This window comes from Alexandromys fortis, unplaced genomic scaffold (assembly GCF_014885135.2).
Source record: "Alexandromys fortis isolate MF-2015 unplaced genomic scaffold, M_Fortis_MF-2015_v1.1 scaffold_367, whole genome shotgun sequence".
NCBI lineage: Eukaryota > Metazoa > Chordata > Mammalia > Rodentia > Cricetidae > Alexandromys > Alexandromys fortis.
Genome location: NW_026068258.1, coordinates 525,174 through 549,094, shown reverse-complemented (window position 1 = coordinate 549,094; position 23,921 = coordinate 525,174). Strand labels below are relative to the sequence as shown.

At 48.3% G+C, this 23,921-nt stretch overlaps 2 protein-coding genes across 12 annotated transcripts; one reads left to right on the top strand and one right to left on the bottom strand.

Moving 5' to 3' along the window:
* Positions 1-235: 235 nt before the first annotated feature.
* On the top strand, positions 236-7,446 carry Znf692 (zinc finger protein 692). Of its 2 annotated transcripts, XM_050131600.1 has the most exons (12): positions 236-384; positions 708-895; positions 1,119-1,150; positions 1,888-2,151; positions 2,570-2,618; positions 2,708-2,830; positions 3,139-3,357; positions 3,445-3,522; positions 3,611-3,689; positions 4,703-4,817; positions 6,777-6,876; positions 6,984-7,446. In XM_050131600.1, exons 2-12 carry the CDS (start codon positions 720-722, stop codon positions 7,351-7,353), a joined length of 1,605 nt encoding a protein of 534 aa, XP_049987557.1. In that variant the 5' UTR covers positions 236-384; positions 708-719; the 3' UTR covers positions 7,354-7,446. The 2 variants fall into 2 exon arrangements, with proteins under 2 accessions (XP_049987557.1, XP_049987558.1); XM_050131601.1 differs by lacking the exon at positions 1,119-1,150 and having other exon boundaries at positions 1,943-2,151.
* A 456-nt stretch (positions 7,447-7,902) lies between these two features.
* On the bottom strand, positions 7,903-23,517 carry Znf672 (zinc finger protein 672). 10 transcript variants are annotated; one of them, XM_050131607.1, is made up of 4 exons: positions 17,670-17,813; positions 15,237-15,652; positions 12,582-12,625; positions 7,903-10,430 (listed from the first exon to the last, which is right to left on the bottom strand). In XM_050131607.1, exon 4 carries the CDS (start codon positions 10,226-10,228, stop codon positions 8,822-8,824), a length of 1,407 nt encoding a protein of 468 aa, XP_049987564.1. In that variant the 5' UTR covers positions 10,229-10,430; positions 12,582-12,625; positions 15,237-15,652; positions 17,670-17,813; the 3' UTR covers positions 7,903-8,821. The 10 variants fall into 10 exon arrangements, with proteins under 10 accessions (XP_049987564.1, XP_049987562.1, XP_049987566.1 ...); XM_050131605.1 differs by lacking the exon at positions 17,670-17,813 and adding an exon at positions 17,258-17,512; XM_050131609.1 differs by lacking the exons at positions 15,237-15,652; positions 17,670-17,813 and adding an exon at positions 23,494-23,517.
* Positions 23,518-23,921: the final 404 nt, after the last annotated feature.

Sequence of the window (23,921 nt, the reverse complement as noted above, 5' to 3'; positions counted from 1 at the left end):
CCTAGCAGTTCAGAAAGAGCTCCAGTTGACTTCAGGAGGGGGATGCTGCAACTAGAGCTTGCTTGTGGCAACTGAGAGGCAGAGATGCTAGCAGAGAAAAGAGCAGTTGATTGCAGCAGGCTCCCCTGACAGTCATTCAGGCCCAGGGCTAACTACAATTCCCGGTAGGCTTTGCGTGGGGCGCACGGCGCGCAAGCGCAGGCCTCTGGCCTCCCGCAGTAAGTCCGTCTGCTACCTTCGACGCCAAGGGGGACTGTTTCTTCTTAAAGGAGAAACAGCGGCGGCGAGCGCGGTGGGCCCCGGTCCTCCCGCGGCTCTCGGAGTGAGCACGCGGGACCGGGAGGCGCACGCGCAGTCTAGGCGAAGGCGAGTTGGGGCGCGCAGGTAAGACTCCGGCGTGGGCCCGCCCGGTACCCAGGCAGTGCGGGGCGGGCCTCTCCTTGCATGGGAAGCAGTGAAGAGGCCGAGGCACGGTTGCACGCAGACCCCACCACCCTGGGACAAGGAGAACAAATTTCCCAGTGGAGGTCTCTTGTCCCTGCCTGCGACCCCCGTACCCCAAGTCCCACCCTGGTTCTAAGAATGGGTGGCTGGATCCGAGAGTCGCGAGTGCTTTGGAGGCAGTGTGCTCGGGTCCCCATTCAGTGCAGACGGAGCTGGGGCAGTGTCTGTCCGGCACTCCCCGACGGCACCACGTCCTCCCGCAGACCCGGGCGCGCATGGCCTCTCTGGTGGCAGATGCTTCCCGCCGCCGGCGGGAGAAGCGTAGGCTGCTGGACGCGCGCCGCAGCAAGTGCCGCATCCGCCTGGGCGGCCACATGGAGCAGTGGTGCCTCCTCAAGGAGCGGCTGGGCTTCTCCCTGCACTCACAGCTCGCCAAGTTCCTGCTGGACAGGTTAGGGGCCGGGAGGGACTGGGGTGTGCACCGAGGCAGAGCGCCCAATCTGTTCCTACGGCCTCGGTTTTCTCGCTTAGTCAGGGCAGGCTGCTCCTCCCCTACAGCCCCAGCGAATGGGAGGTCTGTAGGGTTGGCCCCTTAAGTGTCTGAGTGCCTGGGCGCGGGTTGCAGGTGTTTAGCTTCCTAGGTTCTGAGCTGACTCCAAGCTCTTCTCTGGCAGGTATACTTCTTCAGGCTGTGTCCTCTGTGCAGGTAAGTAAAAGATGGCAACAGGTAGTGGCAGCTCCCAGAATCTTATGCTCAAAGAGAATTGGATCAGGCGGTGGTGGCGCACGCCTTTAATCCCAACACTTGGGAGGCAGAGGCAGATGGATCTCTGTGAGTTCGAGACCAGCCTGGTCTACAAGAGCTAGTTCCAGGACAGGCTCCAAAACCACAGAGAAACCCTGTCTCGAGAAAAAGAAAAAATTCGAGACCAGCCTGGTCTACAAGAGTATTGGATCAGAAGCCTGTAGTGAGTTTGGGAAGGGGACGAGCCCGAAATAGCGTGGTGCAGCAGCCTTTGGGAAGAGAGCTTTGTCTCAGGACCTTGGGGTGGGTGTGTCTAGGCTTAAAGCCAAAGCAAAACAACCAAAAGCAAAACTCTCCAGGGACTGAAGAGAGGGCTGAGAGGTTATGAGCGGGTGCTGCTCTGGCAGAAGACCCAAGTACATTCCCTAGCGCTCATGGCAGGGGGCTCCCAACTGCCTGAAACTACAGCTGTAGGGGGACCTAACACTGCTGGCCTCCAGAAGCACCTGCATTCATGTGCACACCCCCCTCTCCCCACACTAAAGCTAATTAAAAATAAGATATTTTTTAAAAGCGTACTTTATAAAACGGTAAACCAGATTTGAACTGAGGTTGCCCATGGATTTAGAGGGATTAGGATGCTTTGAGTGGTTTTCTGGGTGAGAGAAATTTCCAATCTTGCATCATCTTACCTCCAGGTCCAGAACCTCTGTCCCAAAAGGGTCTGCAGTACCTGGTGCTCCTGTCTCATAGGCACAGCCGGGAGTGCAGCTTAGTGCCTGGGCTTCGGGGGCCTGGAAGTGGAGATGGGGAGCTTGTGTGGGAGTGTTCAGCAGGCCACACGTTCTCCTGGGAACCTTCTTTGAGTCCTACACCTTCAGAGGTGCCTAAGCAGCACCCCCTTACACAAACTACTGAGAGAACCTGGTGCTCAGAGGCCAGGAGGAAGCAGGAGCCTGAAGGTGAGTAAGGAAAGAAGGGTTGTGGAGAAAGAAAACAGTTTCCCAATCTTCTCTAGCTGAGAACTGGTTTATAAAAACTATCTTGTTATTTGTTAATTAATATATTGATTGAGGCAGGGTCTCATATAGCCAAGGGTCCTTGAAGTCCTGGTCCTGCCTCCACCTCCTGAGTGCTGGAGTTACTAATAACAATCCTTTTGTGCTAGCAAGGAAATATATCCTCACATGCATTGTTAGGTATAGGAAGCAAAACCATAGTGATGGTAAACGATCTTTTACAGAAACTAGAAATAAGGTTTAAAAGAGAATGCATTTGTAAAAAAGCACCACCTAGCAAACCAGGTTGCCACTGGGAAGAAACTGTCCTCAGTCTTTTGAGCACAGGCTTCCCTCCCTTATGGCCTGCTCGTGCCGTCAGGCTTGGACCACGAGCAGCATGAAAGGACCCCAGAGACCAGGCTGTCCAGGTGAGGCGGGAGGTGAGGGGCAGGCTAGACCTGTGCGGGTAGTCGGGGTGAGGTGGCAGTTTCTCAGGAGTGTTTTCTTGAGCTTGCAGGGGACTAGAATCCCCACTGGAGACCTTCCCACCCCCAGGAGAGGAACAGGATGCGGATGAGGATGAGGATGAAGAGCTGCTCAGTGATGCCAGCCCATGGACCTACAGCTCCTCCCCAGATGAGCCAGTTGGGATTGAGGGAGGATGTTGAACAGTCTGAGAGAGGGAGGAAGCAGCTGGCTCCTTATAATTCGGAGATGTGTCAGCTGGAGGGAGGGACTTGTTGCAGGGTGGGCAGGGCAGATGTTGGGGAAAGTGAACTATAGGCTTTGAGTTGGGAATGTGGGAACGGGATGAAGTCTGGGGGAGGCTGAGAGCATGAGAACCCGCTGTGGGAGTTGGGATTTTTTCCATTTAGGGGCTAGGACTTGGTTAGGGCTGACTGATTGCTCAGAGGGATAATGTCCTCCTCCTCCTTCTTTTCTTTCCAGTAGTGAACCAGATGTCCCTAAGCCGCCTCCATCCCCTGTTACCCATACACCTAAGGAGGGAGAGATACCACCAGTACCTGCAACTCTCCCCGCTCCTTGTGCTGTTCTTTCCTCGCTGGCTTCTCCAGCTGCTCTAACATCAGATGCTGAGGTACAGCTGGATCTCAGAAGGACCCCTCAGGCCTCTGTAGAACTGCAAATAACCGAGTCTCTGGACAGGTAACCTGATGGCTGAGACAGAGAGGGCCGGGGTGCCCTGGGATGTGTCACTCTTGAGGTGCTTGGCTGCTTCTTTGCTACCCATAGACCTGGGAGTCAGGCCCAGTCCGATCCGAACCCGACCTGGGATGAAGACACTGCCCAGATTGGGCTCAGGAGAATTAGGTAGGACTGGGGAGATCGGACTGTGGGGAGGGGAGAGGTCAGGAGTGAGGCAGAGCGCGCAGGAGTCCTGCTCCCATTCTCCCCACAGAAAAGCTGCTAAAAGAGAGCTGATGCCCTGCGACTTCCCTGGCTGTGGAAGGATCTTCTCCAACCGGCAGTATTTGAATGTGAGGGACACAAACCTAGGCCTGCGGGACCACTGGGGTTGCGGGTGGGGTGGAGAAAAAGACACTCCTGGGCTGAGGTGTAGATATAACTTAGATGTAGTGCAATTGTCTAGCATGTGCAAGGTAGCACACACAGCTTTTGGTATAGAGGGAAAGACCCATGCTCCACAGTAAGTAAGGGCTTCTGGCCCCAAGTATAGGGAGGATCAGAGAGATGGTGAGGTGTAGGTGGACAGGGTGGACCTGAGAAGGGCACCTGCAGGTCAGACTTGAGCCTCTTATGTGGGGGACTGCAGCAGCTGCTGCCATTAACTCTGGGAACAAAGGACTAGAGTGCGGAAGGCATCCAGGACTGCAGGAGCTAGGATGAGACTAGATCACATAAGAAGGACTTGCTCATTGGGAAGTTCAGTTCGAAGCACTATCTGCCAGGTGGGGGTGTAGCTCAGTGGTAGAGCACCGGCCTGTCATAACCCCAAACTGAAAAAAGAAAATAGAAAACAAGAACTCCCTCCCCCAAACCCAAAAGAACCCTTTTCCCTCAACAGTGCTTTACTTTGAGAGCCTATGAAGGCTGTGCATTTCAAAGCAGGTTTAGGAGAAAGCCCCACCTTGGTATGTATAAATAGCAGCAGCCAGAGACTGCAGCACATATCAGTGTAGGTCATCATATTCACCTAAACTACACTCTGTCTCTGACAGACAAGGCAAGGCAGATAAACCATGAGTGTCACTCAGAATGTCATTTTGTGCAGGCAACTCTGCGGCCATGGCAATAATGGTGTGTAAGGAAGTGAGTGGGTGGGCATCCAGAGGGAGCAGGTGAGGGCAGTCAGTGGTCAGGGTGGAAGGACATTTGTGCTACTTAGGGCATAGGTAATGTGGTGGCCCAGACAATGACAGAACTGTGTAGGAAACAAGGGTGGAAGAGGAGCCTACCTGCCCACCCAGCTCAAGTCAGTCTCCCTGCGGAGGCAGCCATCCTTTTGCCTCGTCTCGTCACCCATTCTTAGCATCACAAGAAGTACCAGCACATCCACCAGAAGTCATTCTGTTGCCCTGAGCCAGCTTGTGGCAAGTCCTTCAACTTTAAGAAGCACCTGAAGGAGCACGTGAAGCTGCACAGCGGTGAGTGCTGGACCCTTCAGCTCCCTGTGGAGGACGACATCCCTTCGTCCCTGTGTGCCATGAGCCCTTGCCTGCTTGAGACTGTTGGGAAATATCTACTCTAGTCAGGTAGGGCCATGAAGAGATAAGAAAGAAGGGGAGGATGGAGAGCAGGAAGGGCAAGTTGTTTCTGTGGTCAAAGCTTTGCAGCAAGACCTGAGTGAAGTGAGGAACGGAGGGCAGCACATGTGGGAAGCATCCATGTGTTCAGGATTGGAGAGGAGGCCTCGAAGGCCACAGTAAGGATTGATGTGGCTTCTACTTTGGGATGAGTCCACTGTGGGCTCTCCCAGGGTAGGGAGATAGCTGACTTTCAGAGATGACTACGTGGAGAATCTGGACTCTAGATGAGCTGTACACTGATGGTAACGGCTTGGGTTTGTCCCACATAGTTGGTGAGCGGTACCCGAGGCTCTCACAGGAGTGCAAAAGGGCTGTGTGAGAAAGATGGGTGAGCTGCAGGTGGGATTGGCAGGGGAGAGGGTGACTAAGAGGATTCTGGCCTGGGCAGCTGGGTAAGAGGTGATGATGAGTCCCTGAAGGCAAACAAGGGACTGGTGGGTAGGAATCTGGGTTAATATATGTTAATTAGATGTCAAGATGTAAGATGAGATTTACAGAATGAGCAGAAATCTGTCATGAGTATAAGGGTAGTGTTTGGAGCCTTGGGGCTGGAGTGTGCCTGCACAGGAGGGAGGCAAGTCTGACATCTGCCTTTGGAGCATAGGCCAGTGGGGAAGAAGGCAAAGAAAGTGGCAGTGCAGAATCTGCTCAGGGAAGGAGGGAGAAGAGGCTGACAAGCTGCAGGCCAAGGAAGGAGTGGGGCCTAGATAACAAGACAGTGTGACAAGAGCTGTGCTCTGGGGATGACACTAGAGTGTTGGAGAGCAGTTGCTCTCTTTGGACAGAAGCCATTGTAGAACTCATCAATAAAAGGAAAGACCGTGGGGAGGGTTGAGTATTTATGCCCAGTCTTACACAGGACAGGGGGTAGGTTTGGCTTGAGTAGGACTTTTACCACGCAAGTACTCTAAGGGACAGGACAGATTGGTAATGTGAAAGAAGGCCACAAAGACAGCCGTGAAAACAGCTGAGAGGGGCAGGGGCTATGAGAAGGTTGGAGGGATGATGGTGACCTGGAATCATCAGCTTGTCACACTGGACAAGGCGGGAGGACCTGGTTGGAGCTAGAAGGCTTGAAATGTTTGAGGTGGCACGGTGCTTGGGAGTGATGTCTGAGCAGAGCGGAGGATGAAATAAATGACGAGGGGACAAGGGTTCAGTACTGCTGTATGACAGCAGATAGAGGAGAGGATTTGAAGCCAGAGCTTGTGGGAGGCGCAGTGATGGAGGAAAGAGTCTGCAGGCGATGGCCAGGTCTTCAGAGAGCTGTGAGATAGTCGTAAGATGCAAGGATGTTTCTGCTGCAGGCATTTAGGTTTAGTGGCAGAGGAGAGGAACCACAAAAGCCTGAGGGCTGTTGATCAGTAACAATGGTGACACCAAGTGCTGCTGGAATTAGCAAGTTCAGTAAAAGGAAGACTGGCCACTTGTAGACATGGCACTGGGGATGGCAGGTACAACGTGCACCTGGAAGATTTCTGGTCCTGGGTATGTGCCTGCTACTTGGTACTTCCTATCCACACAGGCCTCCAGCTCTCCATTAATTACTCCTTTGACAAAGATGCAGCCCAAGGCCCCAGACAGGGGAGGCATGCCTGTGCCTAGGAGACAGTTGGAGCTGGGGCTTAAAGGTGACAGGAGTGCAGTTTTAGATGCTCCATTGTCTGTCTCACTTAGTTTTTAGGACCAGTCAAGTATTAGGACCCAAGACTCCTGAGCCCCAGTACTCACCTTCTGTTGGGGATGGTGGGCTAAAGCCTGAAGACAGGTGACTGAATGTCCCTTGTGTGCCTACAGATACCCGGGACTACATCTGTGAATTCTGTGCTCGCTCTTTCCGCACTAGCAGCAACCTTGTCATCCACAGAAGAATCCACACAGGAGAGAAGCCCCTGCAGTGAGTGCCAGGGGCCATGGAGGGAGCTGGTATCTGGCAGCCAGGAAGTGGGCAGCAGAACCTCCAGGGAGGTGAAGGTGGACCAAGGCTTCTGTCTCTGGCTGTAGGTGTGAGATATGTGGGTTCACTTGCCGTCAGAAGGCCTCTCTAAACTGGCACCGACGCAAGCATGCAGAAACTGCAGCTGCCCTGCGATTCCCCTGTGAGTTCTGTGGCAAACGCTTTGAGAAGCCAGACAGTGTGGCAGCTCACTGCAGCAAAAGCCACCCAACCCTGCTCTCTGCACAGGAGTCACCTGGCTCTTTGGAGTCTAGTCCCAGCATCTCTGTGGCTGAAACCCTACAATCTCCTGAGGGCGCTAGCCTCTCTTCCTCTTTTGACTCTAATTCTGCCCTCTCAGCAGCCAGCTCTTCACAACCTGGGCTGCCAGATCTCAGGGATGCAGAGAAAAGTCAGATGGTGGTCCCCAGGAGCTAGGTAGTGGAGTGAAGTTGAGGGTTGGGCACGATTGGGCTCCAGATACCTTGCTTTAGCATTCCTCAAGGAACAATAAATGGTATTTTATACAAATGTGGGCAGAACAAATGCTTTGGTGTTACAGAGTTAAGAATCTGAGAATCCTTTGAAAACAGGATGTTAGCTGTGCCAAAATGCAGCAGAAACTGATCCGCTAACATGCCCAATTTCTTTTGAGACCTTTCCTGTACAGTGTATCATCTGCCCTGGTCTGGGGGCAGGCAGCACTAGAAGGCATTTGCCTCAGGTTGGACCCTGCAGTCTGACCAGGTATGCAGTACCAAGGCCTACAGAGAAACAGCTGTTCAGAGTTAGAGTTAAGTTCACAGCTGAAGGTATGTTAGTGAGGCCACAGTCCCTGGGGAATTACCTCTGAAGAGTAATCGTGTTCCTGTATGCTTGCCCTGAAGTAAGTAGCCTCCCATGCCTTTCGGCTTTGCTTCAGGCTCACAGAATTGGAACCAGTTGACAATGGAATGACACTATTGAAACCACGAGCCAAAATAAATCTTTAAGTTGATTTTCTCGGGCATTTTGTCACAGAAATGAAGAAACCACCACCAAAAGGGATGAGAACTTGGAACTCATTTTGACAAAGGGGTTCTTGGTGTCACAAACCCAAACAAGTAACAATTCCACCACCTATAAGCAGTCATTGACCAATTCCAGGCTTTACATCCTGCCCTTGCCCAGGACTCCAGGGAACTTGTCTCCTCGTGCCTTGAAGCTTCATCTGTAAATATTTTGTTTCACATGGTGTCACTGAGCTTTATGGACCCACATCATGGGCTGCATCCCAAGGCAAACAATTACCTGGCTAGAGAAAACTGTCCTAAGAGCCATTTATTGGGGGAGGAGGAAATTACTTCTTTGTGTGTGCACATGGGCCATGGATGGTACATATGTGGGTTCCAGAGATCAAACTCAGGTTGTCAACTGGTGTTGAACCACTTTGTTGGGCCCTAAGAAGCATCTTGTGAAAGGACATATGGCTAGCCAGGCTACTGGCTACTTTTACCTCTTCAAGGGAGTAACTTGCCGCAGATTTTGGTTCTTTAATGAACGAAGCCATTCCAGTTTTCCATACTGCCTGTTTCACCTCTGCAGCTACATGTTTCAAGCAAGAGAAAGCAGTAGGGATAACAGATCAATAAGAAGCAAGAGATCTAAGTGACCAAATGTTTCCTGAAGAGCCACACCAACATCAGAGAGCGGAGTGGCAGCAACAGCACGAACACCTAGACTGTCCTGCATAGGGATGTGGTGTTGGTTCCCTGACTCCTAGTACTTAGAGCTGGGGAAGACGATGGAAGAGCTGGAGGGGATCTCGGTTTAGAGACAAGGCAAGCTAGATGAATACCTAGCCATCTGAGCTGCCCTGTTCCTTGGGGCTCAATGTGTGTCCACCCACTACCCTCATGGGGTCCTCTTAGCAAGTTTCCTGAAATGGAGACACCAAGAGCCCTGGTTTTTCCTGTTGCATTGGCCCTGTGAGGGCAAGGGGAGGACTTACTGTCACCTCAGTGACTACAGTGGTGGTGGTAGTGGCTGCCATGGCAGCTGCTCGAGCACGTCTGTGGGACCGCTGGTGTTGTGACAGTGACCGGCCGTGGCTAAAGAATTTGCCACACTCTGAGCACTCTGCTGTCCGCTCACCTAGGTGTGTCTTTCTGTGCAGTGCAAGTTTGGAGGCAACACTGAAGGACTTGCCACACTCTGGGCACTTGTGTGGTTTATGGCCAGCATGGTTGCGCAAATGCACATTGAGGTTGGAGATGCAGGTGAATCGCTTGCCACACAGCTCACAGTGGTAAGGTTTTTCCCCTGTGTGTGTGCGCAGGTGTTTGGTGAGGTCTGAGCGGTCTGTGAAGCCCCGGCCACACTCTGGGCACGGGAAGGGCCTCTCGCCCGTGTGGCTGCGCTGGTGCACCACAAGGTCATATCGCTGTCCAAAGCCCTTGCCACAAGTGGGGCACACATGTGGCCGTTCACCCTGGTGGCTGCGCTGGTGGCGCAGTAGTGTAGAGCTCTCGCTAAAGCAGCGTCCACAGTCGTTACACGCGTATGGCTTTTCCCCAGTGTGTGTTCGCTGGTGCCGCACCAGCGTGGCACTCTCCAAGAAGCCCTTGCCACACTCAGGGCACTTGAAAGGCTTCTCCCCTGAGTGCCTCTGGAGATGTCGTGTAAGCGTGGAACTCTTGCTGAAGTTCTTTCCACACACACCACATTGGTGGGCCTCAGCGCCAGGGTCGCTGAGACTGAGGACCACGTGGATACGGGAATGGTTCCGTAGCCCAGCACTGCTACGGAAGGCCCGTGGGCACTGTGTACAGTGGTGGAGAGTGCTAGGGGAAGGGGCAGTGGCAGTGGTGGTCTCCGGGGGGTGTGCCCGTGCCAGGTGAAAAGGAAGAGCACTCTGCCGAAAGGAACGGGCACACAGTGGGCAGCGGTGCGGCTTCTCTGGTGGGTGCTGACGGACCCGATGCAGCAGCAGTGCAGGGACGTGAGGGAAGCGGCGGCTGCAGAGGCGGCAACGGCAAGTGTGGCTACGCCTCCGGTGCGTCCCCAAGTGCAGGTCCAGCAGGCTGTTGTGACTGAAGCTCTGGCCGCACTCACTGCAGACGTAGAGGGTCTGGCCAGCATGGGTCCGCCTGTGCGCACGCAGATCTGAGGCTCGAGCACAACGTTCACCACACTCTAGACAGCGGAAACGCTTGTCACCACCATGCGCCCGTTCGTGCCGCAGCAGCACTGCACTGTACCGAAAACTCTTGCCACATTCACTGCAGGAATAAGGTCTTCCCCCAACCGCTGCCATGCCAGGTGCTGTGAACATGATGCCTGTCCTTCCAGTCAACAATCTGTGGTTTTAATACCTGGAAAGTACCAGAGGGAAAAAGGCTGTGGCCTTCAAAACTGGTCTGCAGATTCCTTGGTTTCTTCTTTCAAGAGCTGATGTCACGGCCATTCCAAAGGCAGGCAGGAACTGGACTCATCATTGCGATCCCTAAGTCCAGCACTGGCTGCAACAACGCTGGCTAGGGACATAGAAAAGGCACCTTGAACTCTTTAGGCCTGTAACATATTAGCTGGCCTAGCTCTCAAGAGAAGGAAGTCACTCGGAGTCCTAGAAATTCTGAGAGTAGAGCCAGGTAAGGCAAGAGGGGCAAATGACACTTGTCCAGTAAATAAGCATGTGTGGATTCCAAGGAGTGTGTGTGTGTGTGTGTGTGTGTGTGTGTGTGTGTGTGTGTGTGTGTGGTCTTTGCTAGAACTATAAACAGACAACACTGCTGGGGAGGCCAAGAGGGAAGTAAGTACGCAACCTACATTCTGGTGTGACTGAAGCCCCTGGGGATTTCTCATTGCCTGGCATTCTTCCTTGGTCATTTTCTAATGCATCCCAGTGGGGATTCCCTACCTACCAGAAAATAGGTGTGACACACTTGCTGATCGAATGGGTGACACAGCTACACTGATCATACACCATCCTGGTGTCTGGGGATAGTGACAGATCCCAGTCCCTGAGGGAGAAGTCACTAGTAAAGTCAACCAGTGAGAGATCAGTCAGTCTTTGTTTTTATAGGCATGGGACATCACACAACCTCTAGTAAGGTGTGCTCTTAGATCATGGAGAAAAAGCAAACAAAATGGCCAATAGTCATTCTCTTGTGGGAAATACCCAGCATTGTTGGCTTGGCTGAAGAACCTACTGACTGGGCCTCTACTTCTGTAGAGTAGAGTCAAGTGGATGAAATGCTTGGCCAACAAGAAGCCAGAGTGAACTCTACATCTGCTGCTCCTCCATGCTGGGTGGAGGATCACCATGGATATGTTCCTCTTGTGCGTTTTTTTTTTTTCCTGAAGGAAGGACTTTTTTCCTTCTTCAATTTTTGAGGCAGGGTCAATCTATGTAGTTGTGGCTGTCCTGATATGTAGACCAGGCTGGCCTTAGACTTAGAGATGCACCTGCCTCTGCTTCCCCAGTGCTGGGATTAAAAGGGCACATCACCACATACAGCAGGAGGAAGGTATTTCTTAAATAGTTATTTTCAAATATCAAAACTGGGGTTGGAGAGATGGCTCAGAGGTTAATAGTAATGACTACTTTTCCAGAGGTCCTGAGTTCAATTCCCAGCAATCACGAGGTGGCTCACAACCACCTGTAATCATATTTGGTGCCATCTTCAGGCCTGTAGGGACACATGCAGGAAGAATACTGTATACATAATAAATAAATCATTAAAAAAAAAAAAAGAGCAATTCCCAGCACCCACATGGTGACTCATAACTAACTATAGTGACATCTGGTGCCCTCCTCTGGCATGCAGGTAGAGCACTGTATAAATAAATCTTAAAAAACGAAATCAAAACTGAGGAATAGTGCCACATGTATTCATTTACTACTCATCTTACCTGTGATACACTTCACTTTTTATGTGTGTCCCTCCTGTCCTACCCCAATCTGGACTATTATAAACCCCAGGATACCTTATTCAAAGATGACTTTTAAGTCCTGCAAAGCAGGGGCACCTTTGTAGCCATAGAGCAAACTTCAGAGTAGTTAACTCTGAATCCTCCAGGGAGAGCTTTGCTTCTATTTTTAATTTAAATATTTATCTTATTTTTACTTATGTCTATGCATATGTCTCTGTGTAAGGATATGTGCATGAGAGTGCAGGTACCTACAGAGACTACAGGACATCAGATCCTGTGGAAATGGAGTGACTTCAAGTGGGTGCTAGAAACTGAACTTGGATCCCATGAAAAGAGCAGTATGTACTCTTAACTGCTGAGCCACCTCTCCAGCCCCTAATTTTATTTTTGATCCAGGGTCTCATGTTGCCTTGGCTGGCCTTGAACTCCCAGAGAACTGCCGGCTTCTACCTCCCAAATGCTGGTCATTTAAAGGAATAGTTGTCTTCATAAAACTAAACCCCAGTGTCTGGTTTCAAATGTACAAGAGCAATACTCTGACTCTGAGAGGCTGGCATCTCAGCTCATGCTTCTGTGAGCTCATCCTCTCCTAGGCCAGTGCTTCCCAGGGAACATGCCCAAGGAAGTAACCCTAATGCACAACACATATAAATATATAAAAGGCAAATAAAAAATATTCCATCTCTTCAGTATAACAGACAGCAGTGTAGGGTGTAAGATTGCTGCTTGGCCCTTTCACGTTTCTTCCTTACCTCATCCCATTACATGAGCAAAGGTCTGTTCCTGGGGTAGAAGCCTGTAAAAAAAATTATAATGCTTAGAACACTTAGAGATCATCCATCATCGATCTGAGAGTGAGATTTATTTATTTATTCAAATTTAGCTTCTTTATTGACTCTTTGGGAATTTCACATTTTGTACCCCAATTCTGCTCACCCCTCATATCCTCTCCTTACCCCTGCCAGGCCCCCACAAAACAAAATAAAAAGCAAATCAAGCAAACAAAAGTAAAACCAAAATTCTCCCCCAAAATCAAAACAGATCTCTTTGCTTCTCCTCCTTTTCAACATCTCTTCATTTGTCCTGGTGGCATTGGGGCTTCAGTGTGTCATCTTATACCCCTTTGTCCTGCCAGCTTTACTACAAATGTTCACTGCAATGAGTCACTGGTCTGGTTCAAGACCTTGGGCTTCTGGTACACTGTCATCACTGGATCCTCAACAGAACCCCACTGGGATATCCATAGAGACCCAGTTTTGGTGCTGCAACCTGAGGCAGCCACATGTCTATCAGAACCATTCCCACCTGAGTGGCCATTCCTTCTACCCAGAGCCAGGATGTTGTCCAGGCCCAGACTACAGCTAGGGACTGTGTTGATGTCTGTGGCCTGTCTCACCTCAGGAGACCTTAGGCACACACAAAGGGTATCAAATAAATGAAATTTGGCAAATGGATGTTTCATTTTGCAGAGTTTGGAAAATTTAAATGTGTACACCATACCACAGATACATATTCAGGATTTCAATGGAAAACTGCTTTAAGATCTGAAAAGGCCGATTCTGTAATTATACATCTATTAGAAGTCTTGGCCATCATGGGTATACCTGTATACATTAAGGCTGACAATGTTCCAGCAGATGTCTCTAGTAAAATAAAACAGTATTTCTGCATATTATAACATAAAGCATGTTATAGGTATACCCCAAAATCCTACAGGGCAAGCAGTTATAGTAAGATATAATTGCACTCTAAAAGATATGCTTAATAAAAAGAAAGGGGTAATTAAGATCCTCCAGAGATAGATTGTACGACACTTTATTAACTTTAAAAATTTTAAATGCTAATGAGAAAGGAAAGACAGCTGTGGAGAGATACTGGATAATAGAAAATAATGCTGAATTAAATCAACCTGTATACTTTAAGGATATGTTGACCTCAGAATGGAGACCAGGATATGTGTTAAGTTGGGGAAGAGGTTTTGCTTCTGTTTACACAGAAGAAAAACTATGGATACCATCAAAATTGACAAAGATTAGATACGAACTGAAGAGAGCTTTTGCTTAGAAGAGGCAATAGATACTTCTTCAGTGTGAACAGTCTACCAGAACTAACTTATATGGCTAACAGATGATATTAGGTATTTTTCAAGGTCAGAGATATATTTTAGGTAGACAGGTGGTCTTCAAACACTTCAGAGATCTACAGAATATGGCATTTAAGATGTTTTAATAAAATAGTTCTTTAAATGACAGTAAGACACATCTGCTTCTGGCAGCACCAGTCAACTTCAGAGAAAATGATGTGGATTGAAAAAACTCCAGATGGAGCTTCTTTTCCTTGTGGCAAAATTTGTTTCCTTGGGCAAACTGCCCTTGCTTTAACTGCTGGTAGTATGGTGTTCAAATTGGACAAGCAGGACACAAAAGAAAGTGACTGCTGAACTTTGCTGAGACAAAGTGTGGCAGTTCTTAAAAATCCCTGTGTCACAGAAAACTCTTGTCAGATATCCTAGGCCTACAGGCTGAAGATGGATGTCCCAAAGCTAGAGGAACCTTGGGTGACTCTCCAGATATCCAACTGTTTCTGTCATTTCTTAGTTTTGGAAGTTGATTGCTTGGCCCTTTCTGTTTACTTCAGTAGTACTACACCTCAGGTCTCTGATGGGAGTCGGAGATTAGATAGTTATAGCTATTGTTTTCCTTGTTACCAAATTCAGAAAAGAAACTCACAATAGTGTGTAAGGTTGAGAGACATTAAAAGACAGTTTTGGTAATGCAAGTTAGAATAGAAAGTGAATTAGGTACAACCTTTTGGACTCCTCAAAATAGATAATGGAGGATTTTCTCTGAATTTGTCAAATGCAAATGGACAGGACATTATTAATGTAATTTTCACATGTACATATTTGTACATAGTTATTATATGTATTGTATATAGTTTTACTATGTTAGTTATAATTTTCCTTCTTTTTTAGACAAAAAAAAGGAAATGTGTGATATTCTGATCATGTTCTAACAAATAAAGCTTGTTGGGAGTGATAGGGCTGAGCTAGCCACAGATGGTCAAAATTAACCATAGAGGTTTTGGAGGACTGTAGACAGATTGGACAGGAAAGTAGTAAGGCGGGATAGAGAGGGATCTCAGCCCTTAGATGGAAGGAGTGGAGCAGGTAGGAGATTACTAGTAGCTTCTCTGCTTCTCTGATCCTTCAGGTTCTTACCCACTATCTAACTCCTGTATTCTTATTGATAAAGAATAATTAGGATAATGTTTCACCCACGATTCAGCTACAATAATCTTAGGACCCTACCCAGGAAATGAAACTCAAATGAAGGGACAGAACTAGGAGTAGGCATGGACTGTGGCTTTCTCCAGGGAAAGTGACTCTTCACTTGGATTCTTCCTACCTCTAGAAAGCTGAGAGACACTGTTGTCCTGGACCCTGAAATCAATTATCCATTTCTCACTGGATGGTTTTGGCCAGTGTGATATATTCAAGGAGCTGGCAGGAACAGGAGCGACAACTGCTTCCATCTCAAGAACCAAGTCTGATCATGATCCAAATACAAATCAAAAGTTGTGCTTTTACAAAGATTGTGTATTCTGGGAAAGTTAGAGATTAGTATGTAGGTAGGCAAAAAAAAAAAAAAAAAAAAAAAAAAAAAATACAGACACCAAGAGCTTATCCTCTGTCTCTCTAACAAATGGGCAAAACTGAAGGCCAGACATCTCAGAACAGGGAGAACATGGCAGAAGCAACGAGCAGTCTCTTGCATCTTCTCTGGGACAACCAATGAATTGGACACAAACAAGACACTCTAGGCTGTAAAAAAAAAATATGTATAATCATGTGCCAATTAACAATGGGACGAGTTCAGAAAAATGTGGGCCTGTCATTGTGAATATCATGGAATTTACTTATACAAACTCAATTAAGACATTACCAGGTGATCAAATCTTAAAGGATCACCAACATACAAACAAGCTAAAATGGTACTTTGTGTTAAGTGGCTGTATTAGTCTAGTATCTAGCTCTTTCAAATCTGTTCTCTATAGTCCCATCCACCATATATATTATATATACTCTGCCTTAAATAACTGAGTTGGGATTGCAACCTGTAAAGTTCCCTGGAAAAGCCGCACATATGGAATGGTTATAAAGACTTGGAATGTTGCAGATGGAGAGCCCAAATCATCTTGTGTTATCTTTAGTCCTCTTATTAGTCCTTTATCACCCACCCGACCTACGATCCTTTATAATGCATCAATTTAGGAAACTATTATCTTTTACTAACTTAGAAGCAAAGTATGTCACCAGAGAGGAACTAAAACCTATACCATGGGCGTGGAAAGATGGCTCAGTGATTTTAAGAATGCCTGCTCTTCTGGCAAAGGACCAAACTTTTGTTTCTTCTGAGCACCCACATAGGGTAGCTCACATGCCTATAACTGCAGTTTCAGGAGAGCCGATGCTTTCTTTTGACCTCCATGGGTGAGTTCATGCACATGCGCGCACACACACCCAAACGCATAAAGTAAATCTTAACCAAAACTAGTCCCATACCTTTTGTTTGCAGATTTTTCTCATCGGCTACCTTTACTTTAGGTCATACTTTTTTTTTTTTGGAGACAAAGTCTCTCATGTCAAGCTGTCCTCAAACTTGCTACCTGGATCATGGTGGCTAATAACATGATACAGGAACTCATTTCTTAAGTGTTTTTTTTTTTTTTAAATAACAATAAAACCCAACTGTTACTCTGAGGCTGAAAGACTGGTAGGGGTGATAAATTTATCTTGGCTTCCCGCCCTCCCCGCAAGACAGGGATTCTCTGTGTAGCCCTGGCTGTCTTGAAACTCAGTCTGTAGACCAGACTGGCCTGTGACTCAGAGATCCAGAGAGCTGGGATTAAAGGCATGCACCACCACTGCCCCTCCATCTTCCATCAGCCTTAATAGCCATTTATCTCTCACCTCTGTTATCTAACAGCCTTTAAATCATCAGGTAAAGCCTTTGGAAGACATTAACGTATACTATTGGCTTCCACGAACCTGAAAGCGAAGACTATAATCACACAGCATCTAAACCTCCCAGCAGGTATCTCCCCAATTCTGCTGTAGCCTGCCTACATCTCACGTTACCTTTGGGGAGTTTCGTTTTTATGTTGACACACCTGCTCAGAGGGAAGAGAAAGGCAAGCATCCAAATTCTGGCTCTTCCGTAACTAATTGTGCGACCTTGAGCAGAGGACTTAGGCTACCTGTGCCCGCAGCCTGGGCTAACTCAATACAGGAAACCGGGATCATTTTCTAGGAAAAGGACAAGGTCAAAGCAGCCATAAGCCTGAGAACTAAAGCTGCGCGGCAATCGCGATTTACTCTTCAAGACCGCCCTTATTTAGGCGGACCTGAATCCGGGGCTTAACTTACTGGCCGACAGCCTGCCAGGTCTTTCTGGCTTTCTCGCTCGGCCGCAAGAATCCTTTCCCACCGCTGAGGCGCACGCGGGCCTGCCTGAGCCACGGGCGGGTGCCGGCGCCCCCCGAGTGATGCGAAAGTGCGGGGCGCGCGGACCCCGCTTCCTCGGGTTCCCTGGGGCCGTCACTACAGGCCGGAGGCTGTCGTCTCCCCGTGACCCGCTCCGTCAGGCGCACGACTTCGCGGACGCGCGGCCGGACAGCACGACCGTCCCGGGGCGGCCTGCGCAGGCGCACTGTTCCACTGCGCCTGCGCCGCTCGTCGCTCTCCGGTCCGGCCGCTGGATCCCGGGTCGAGGGGAGACGGCAGCCGTCGAGGGTCGCGGCCCCGCCCGCCCTGCCTTGAGGCCCTCAGCCCCCCTCACCAGTCGCCGGGGGCAGCTCCGAGCCGCGTTCACCTCAACGCGCTGCAGACGGTGCAGGGCTCAGCATGCGGAGGAAGGGGCGGGTGCAGCGCGGGGCGGGGCCAGAAGACAGCATGCTGATTGGCCTGCTCTGCCTGCAGGGTCACCACAGCGCTGTTGCTGGTTGCTGGGGGCGTCGATCCCGCGCAAGCGCACTATTGACCTGACCTGGCGGAGGGCGAAGTTAGCACAGCACGGCGACCTGTTGACCGCGACACCTGCTAACCTGCTTCCCTTTCGGGTGTCTGCACGTGGGTCCCTTCCTGCCACTCAGAAGAAAGGGTGCCGAGCCCAGGGCCACCTGGAGACGGGTCAGGGCCGTAGCAGGTTACCCGAGGGAGGACGGTCGCCCTAATCTGTCACCAAGTTTCTTTCTTCCTACACAGCGAGGCCAGACCGGATGTCCACTATCTTGATTAATCTTTCCTATAGATTAATGACCTGCCCAAGAGCACCGCCAGGGACAGCGGTACTCCTGTTTTGCTGGCTAGCTGCCTCAGGCTGAGACCAGTGCGAGCGGAGACGGCTCCCAACACTGCAGAGCACAGGGGTCCAACTCACGAATGCGTGCAGCCTAGGACGCCTAGAAAGCGGATCAACCCCAATCCGGAACCTGCTGGGGAATTAGCCCAGGTGGCAGACTGTTGGATTAGCCAAGTCCCGGAATTTCTTTACCAGCACCACATAAAAACGGATTGGTCGTACGCAGGCTTGAAAATTCGAGCACACCAAAAGTGGACGCAGGAGGATCAGAATTCAGTCATCCCTTGCCTCTGCAATTCCTAGCCAGCATAGGCTACCCGAGAATCTGTGATGGTTACTTTTGTCAATTCGATAGGACATAACGTCACCTGAGAAGGCAGTCTCAACGAGGTCTTATATGGATTGGGTTGACCCGTGGGCAAACCTGTGAGACATTTTCACAGAGGTTGGGTTCTGCACTGTGCAGGTTTTGAGAGACGACTATGAGAAAGCTTGATGCATCCTTTCTCTTTGGTCATGGCTGTGCGTATAGGGCAATCAATTAAGTTCCTGCTGCTCTGCCTCCTCCGCAGTAATGGCACTATATAGAACCCAGAGTTGTCCGCTAAAATAAAGTTTTGTTCCATTTAGTTGCTCTTTGTCAGGGTGTATTACCACAGTATCAGATGTGAAAAGAGGACTCAGTTGAAATAACAAAATGTAGCTTAAAAGTTTTTTTTTTGTGTGTGTGTGTGTGATTTCTTTTGTAGCGTCTTCAGTTTACTTTTTAGACAACAGATTGAAATGTCGCACAACATAAAAATATGGCTTTGTTTGTCTGTACGTGTGGGCTCAGTTTTATGGTGGTTTCCAGGGTGTTATCTTCTAGACTGAAACTGGCACCACCAGATGCTACATATGCTTGTGGTGACTTGAGTGAAAGGCATCGATTATTGGGGTTTGAACTCTTATTGCAGAACAGGCAGGCTTTGGTTTGGGATGGTCTCACTATGTAGCCCTGGCTGGTCTGGAACTCGATATGCAGACTAGTGTGACTCCAAACTCACTACCTGCCTCCGCCACAGCAAAATAAATAAAAATTAAGCAGAACTCCAGAGACAAACTACATATGGAGGATGCCCGTCCAGCAAACAATGAATGGACAGTGGCTACGTTTTGGTTGAGGTGCTAGGCTTAATTTGCAGGGAATTCGTGTACGTTTTCTAAGACTGTGACTTGAAAGGCATTATATACAAACAAACTGCCCAATCAGGTGCTTATCAAGGGATATATGGTAAGGAAAAACAACTGGAAAACTTCATTTTGGTACACCATCCTTCTCTTTTCAGTTACTACATTACCTGCCACTTTTCAAATGGAATGCAGATTTGCAATCTGACATCCAAGTTAAAGGAAAATCTGATTGTGTCTGATGTTTATAGACACACCCACCCCTCACCTTATGTCAGCAGCTACAGATGAGCAACTATTTTCAAGAATGAAGCACAATTAAGAGTGAAGTTAGAACAAAAATCTGAATACCTGTGAACTGAAACTACTTCCTTCCACTGAACCAGATATTTATGTTAGCTCTTCAAATGTACCACTGAGCTTTAGTTATCAGTGACTGCAAATCGGGGACCTGCCCAGAGATTGTAAGACTCTCTGAACAGAGTGCTGCATAAGTAGAATCAGTATGCAAAACATTTTGTTTATATATGCTCATAGAGATTATCAAAATTGTACATAGACACCCCCATTTTGCTAGTGTTGTGTTTTCTGGGTGGCCCCAAATGATAGCTCTTGTCTAATGTGGGCCAGAGCAGACAAAATGTTAAATTCCAGCTGTAAAGCTTGCTGAGTGGAGCAGGGCAAGAATTCTAGGAAATGGAGTGGGTAAACATTTTGGGAGAGTTCACAAATCATGTGACCCCTCTTTTTCTGTAGGTTGAGATGTGAACCCAGACCCTTAAATATGCTTGTCAAATGCTCTACCACAGAGCTACATGCCCAGCTACTCACGAGCTTTTCCTGGTGCCAGGGTGTCTGCACATGGCTGGCTAATAGAATATAAATAGAATATCACAGGCCCTATCCATACCCAAGAGTGAGAGTATCCCTCAGTGGGAATGGCAGAACCAGCTGTATCCTGTGAAGCCTGTGAATGGAGAAGGCTTGCTGTTACTACTGTGTAAAGGTGGAATTCAGTTTATTCAGCATGTTATTATATCACTAAATATGTTTCCCATTATGTGTTTCAATTTCGGTCACATGCAAAACATGTCTGCTCCTGTTTCAATTCTTTTCCAAGTAACTTCATAGTGGTCAGCTGAGTTTCCAGAGATGGAGAGAACCGAGTACAGCAAAGTGAAATATAGTAATTTAGAACTAGAACAGAAAGAATGGACTGAGTCCTGAATTACAGAATGAAGGTTTTTATTAATCTCGTTATTAATGGGAAAGTACATCAAAATAGCTTTCAGGAAATTAAAGAAGATAAGCAAAAACTTACAAATAACATTAACAATACAAGTGATTCTAATGCCTTGACAATTATCTTTTAAATTAAGCTAGACAGTAATCTTTTCAAGAAAGGTTTTTATTTTTAACTATGTCTATGTGTGTGGTTATGTGTATGTGCACTGACTCCCCCAAGGCTATAATTGTGAGCTTCCTGACAGGTTGCTAAGAACTGAATTCATTCTCAAAGAACAGCATGCTACTCTTAATTGCTGAGCCATCTCTCTAGCTCTTATTAGTAATAAACTTAATAAAAAATGATTGGGGTTCCTGCTGCTTATCAAGTTTGGTCAACTTCAAGGTGTCAAACACTTATTCCTACAGAAAGACTAATGTTTCTTTTTACACTTTTGTAAGTAAACTGACTACGAAGAACGGTCAGTAGCACAGAAGCACCATGGACTGGTACAGAGCAAGGATGAAACACTGATCCGGTATTTAAAGATCTGCCCCTTTGAAAACAAAACTCACAAGTTCATGATGTCTTAGTCTTTAAGGATGAAATCAGGCAAACAGTAATGTTAGGGGTAAAATAATGTCTATACTAATGCTTACAGAGCTGAGGCAGAGGGTCATGGCACTTCCAGGCCCAGAATACAGTGAAACCATTTGAAAAAAATTTCTTCACAACCTGCTGCTGCTGCTAGCCCTCTATGGTCCTTTTTTTGCCCCTGGCCTGACATAGATATCTTCTATTTCTCTCTTTTTAAATTTATATTCTTAAAATTTTAAAAATGCATGTATATATGTATGTGCACCACATGCATTCAATGCCCAGAGACCAGAAAAGGATGTTGGATCCTCTAGAATTGGAGTTACAGATAGTTGTGAGCCATCACCACGTGGGTTCTGGGAATTGAAGTTGAGTCCTCCCAAGAAAGAAATCAAGTTGTCAGGCTCGCACAGCAATGCCTTTATCCCTTGGGCCTCTCACCAGCCCAGACCTTTGTTGCTATCTTTTATTTTCCTCACAACAGACCCTAAACTATCTTCATTAAAAACTAGTTTTTCGCCAGGTGTGGTACTTCATGCCTTTAATCCCAGCACTTGGGGAAGGGCAGAGGGAAGTGGTTCTCTGTGAGTTCCAGGGCAGCCAGAGTTACAAAGTGAGACCCTGTCTTAAAAAGCCAAATAAAATAAAATAAAATAATAGTAATAACAACAACAGCTAGTTTTTCTGAGCTGAAGAAATGGCACAGTGGTTAAGAGCGCTGGCTCTTGCAGAGGACCTGGACTCAGCACCCATGTGACAGCTCACAGCATCCATAACTCTGGTTCTAGGAGATCCAATGTCCTCTTTTGATCTCTGGGAGCATCAGGCACGCATGTGGTTCGCATACATAAAGGCAGGCAAAACACTCACACAGAGGTTAAAAAAAAATCTAAATAGAAGAATTTTTAAAATTAAAACTTCCACCTTGTGCAGTGCTAGGGACTGAACTCAGAACCTAGACAAGGGCTGTATTGCTGAGCTGTATTCCCACACTCCAGTTTTACTTGTTTGGAGACAGCACCAACAGTCCTGTCCCTAGGATGACCTAGTCTCTTATGTTCCATTGAAATGCCCATCTGAGAAAGCTCAATGCTGTCAGGAGAATGTGCTGTTTATTTTGGGCAACACCTGGTTGCTAATAACGGGTCCCGGACTTACTTTTCTTAGAGCACTTACTAAAAAGGGTCTACAATTTTGAATCCTTCCTTTATCCCTTTATGGCAGTGTACGTATTTCTTACAGTTTAGGGGTATCCTTCACAAAGAGCCAAGGGCCACACATATCTTTGCAATGTAGTTATTAGGAAAGACAGGGCCTCCATCTCCTGGTCTTGGAGACATGAAAACGATCCTTTGGTCTAACTTTAGTCGGGCCTCTGACCTGACCCCTTCTCTAGGCCCACCTGCACACCATCTTGTCAAACCTGGTTTTAATAAGGAATTTTGTGCAGGAAGTTTACCGAGACCACTCCTCTACCCATCCTGCACGTCAGGATCCTCGGTATAAACACAAACCTTCCAGGGCTGTCTTCAGCAAGAATCCAGTTTGGCTTAACCAGTCCCGTTTGACCCTACTTTTCTCTCTTATCAGCATTCCATCCACTGACCCCAACACCGATCTTTGGCTATAAATTTCCTTTTGTTCACGCTGTAGTTGGAGTCCAATCTCTCCCCCACTGCACTGGCCCCTGCATCTCGTTCTACAATCCTTATACAGTCTTCCTGACTGTTCTTTAACAAACTACGCAATACTTTTTAACACGGAGAAGAATTCTAACGTAACTGTCAACTAACACGCTGGCTTATAGCATCTACAGTGAGCAGCTCTGTAATTCCTTTCCCTTCTCTGACTACGGAACCCCCGTTCCCCTTCCTCATTCACGTTCCCCTTAAAACACCTAAAGACCCCTACGCAACTAGGAATGCAGCTCTTGACTAGACAAAATCTTGTAACCGCTTTCCCAAACACGGGCTGTGTTGGACAGAACCCAATGGGACGAGAACTTGGCCCAGGTGTGTGCTTCATCTCCAGGGAAAAGCCTGACCCGGCTAAGGCAGTCAGCACCAAGCAAAGACTCCACCTTGCAGCTCTTAGCCGCTGTCTTTCTTGCCTAAGCAGCAGGGGCACCTAGACCACCCATTTATGGAGTAGGGAGTGATACATTGGGCTTAGTTCGAGCCTTGTTCTCCTCCTCTAAGCGAGCAACGCTGAGATCCCCGCCATTCACGGCGTAGCTGGCGCCCAGTGAGGCCAGCCACTTAGCGGGAGCGACGGCGCCGGCGTCAGGGAGGGAGCGGGAGTTTCGCTCACCTTTACAGACACAGAGTCCGTCGGTTTCATTGAAGGGAGAGAAATCACCTTTGGACAAAGACTTTTGTTTTTAATAGCAATCCTCAGGTGCGAGAGAGCCGAAGCCACCGAAACCAGAAGCACAGAACACCACTTCCGGTTCACGCTTGGAAGGGACCGTCCGGAGTCACCGCCTCTATGCCGTAAAGCAAGATGTCCGCTCTCTTACGACGCTATTGCTAGCACTTCCCTGGTCGGGAGGGACTCTAGGTCCCGATCACCCGCTGTAGTTTTCCTCAGAATCTCATATCCAGGCGTTCATTTCACTTAGACTCGGTGGGGATGAACTGGGAGCCAGGAAAGGCGATGTTGGACAAAGAGCAGCGCCATCTTGTACGGACTCTGAAGGCCAGCCTTCCGGACGTTGAGCCCGCACAGGGCTATGCTTG

Excerpts from the sequence above, each read along its gene's own strand:
- Znf672 (XM_050131609.1), bottom strand. The coding sequence starts at position 10,228 with ATGTTCACAGCACCTGGCATGGCAGCGGTTGGGGGAAGACCTTATTCC.
- Znf692 (XM_050131600.1), top strand. The coding sequence starts at position 720 with ATGGCCTCTCTGGTGGCAGATGCTTCCCGCCGCCGGCGGGAGAAGCGT. Across the intron at positions 2,831-3,138 it reads TACAGCTCCTCCCCAGATGA|TAGTGAACCAGATGTCCCTA; the intron begins GCCAGTTGGGAT and ends TTTTCTTTCCAG. Across the intron at positions 6,877-6,983 it reads ACAGGAGAGAAGCCCCTGCA|GTGTGAGATATGTGGGTTCA; the intron begins GTGAGTGCCAGG and ends CTCTGGCTGTAG.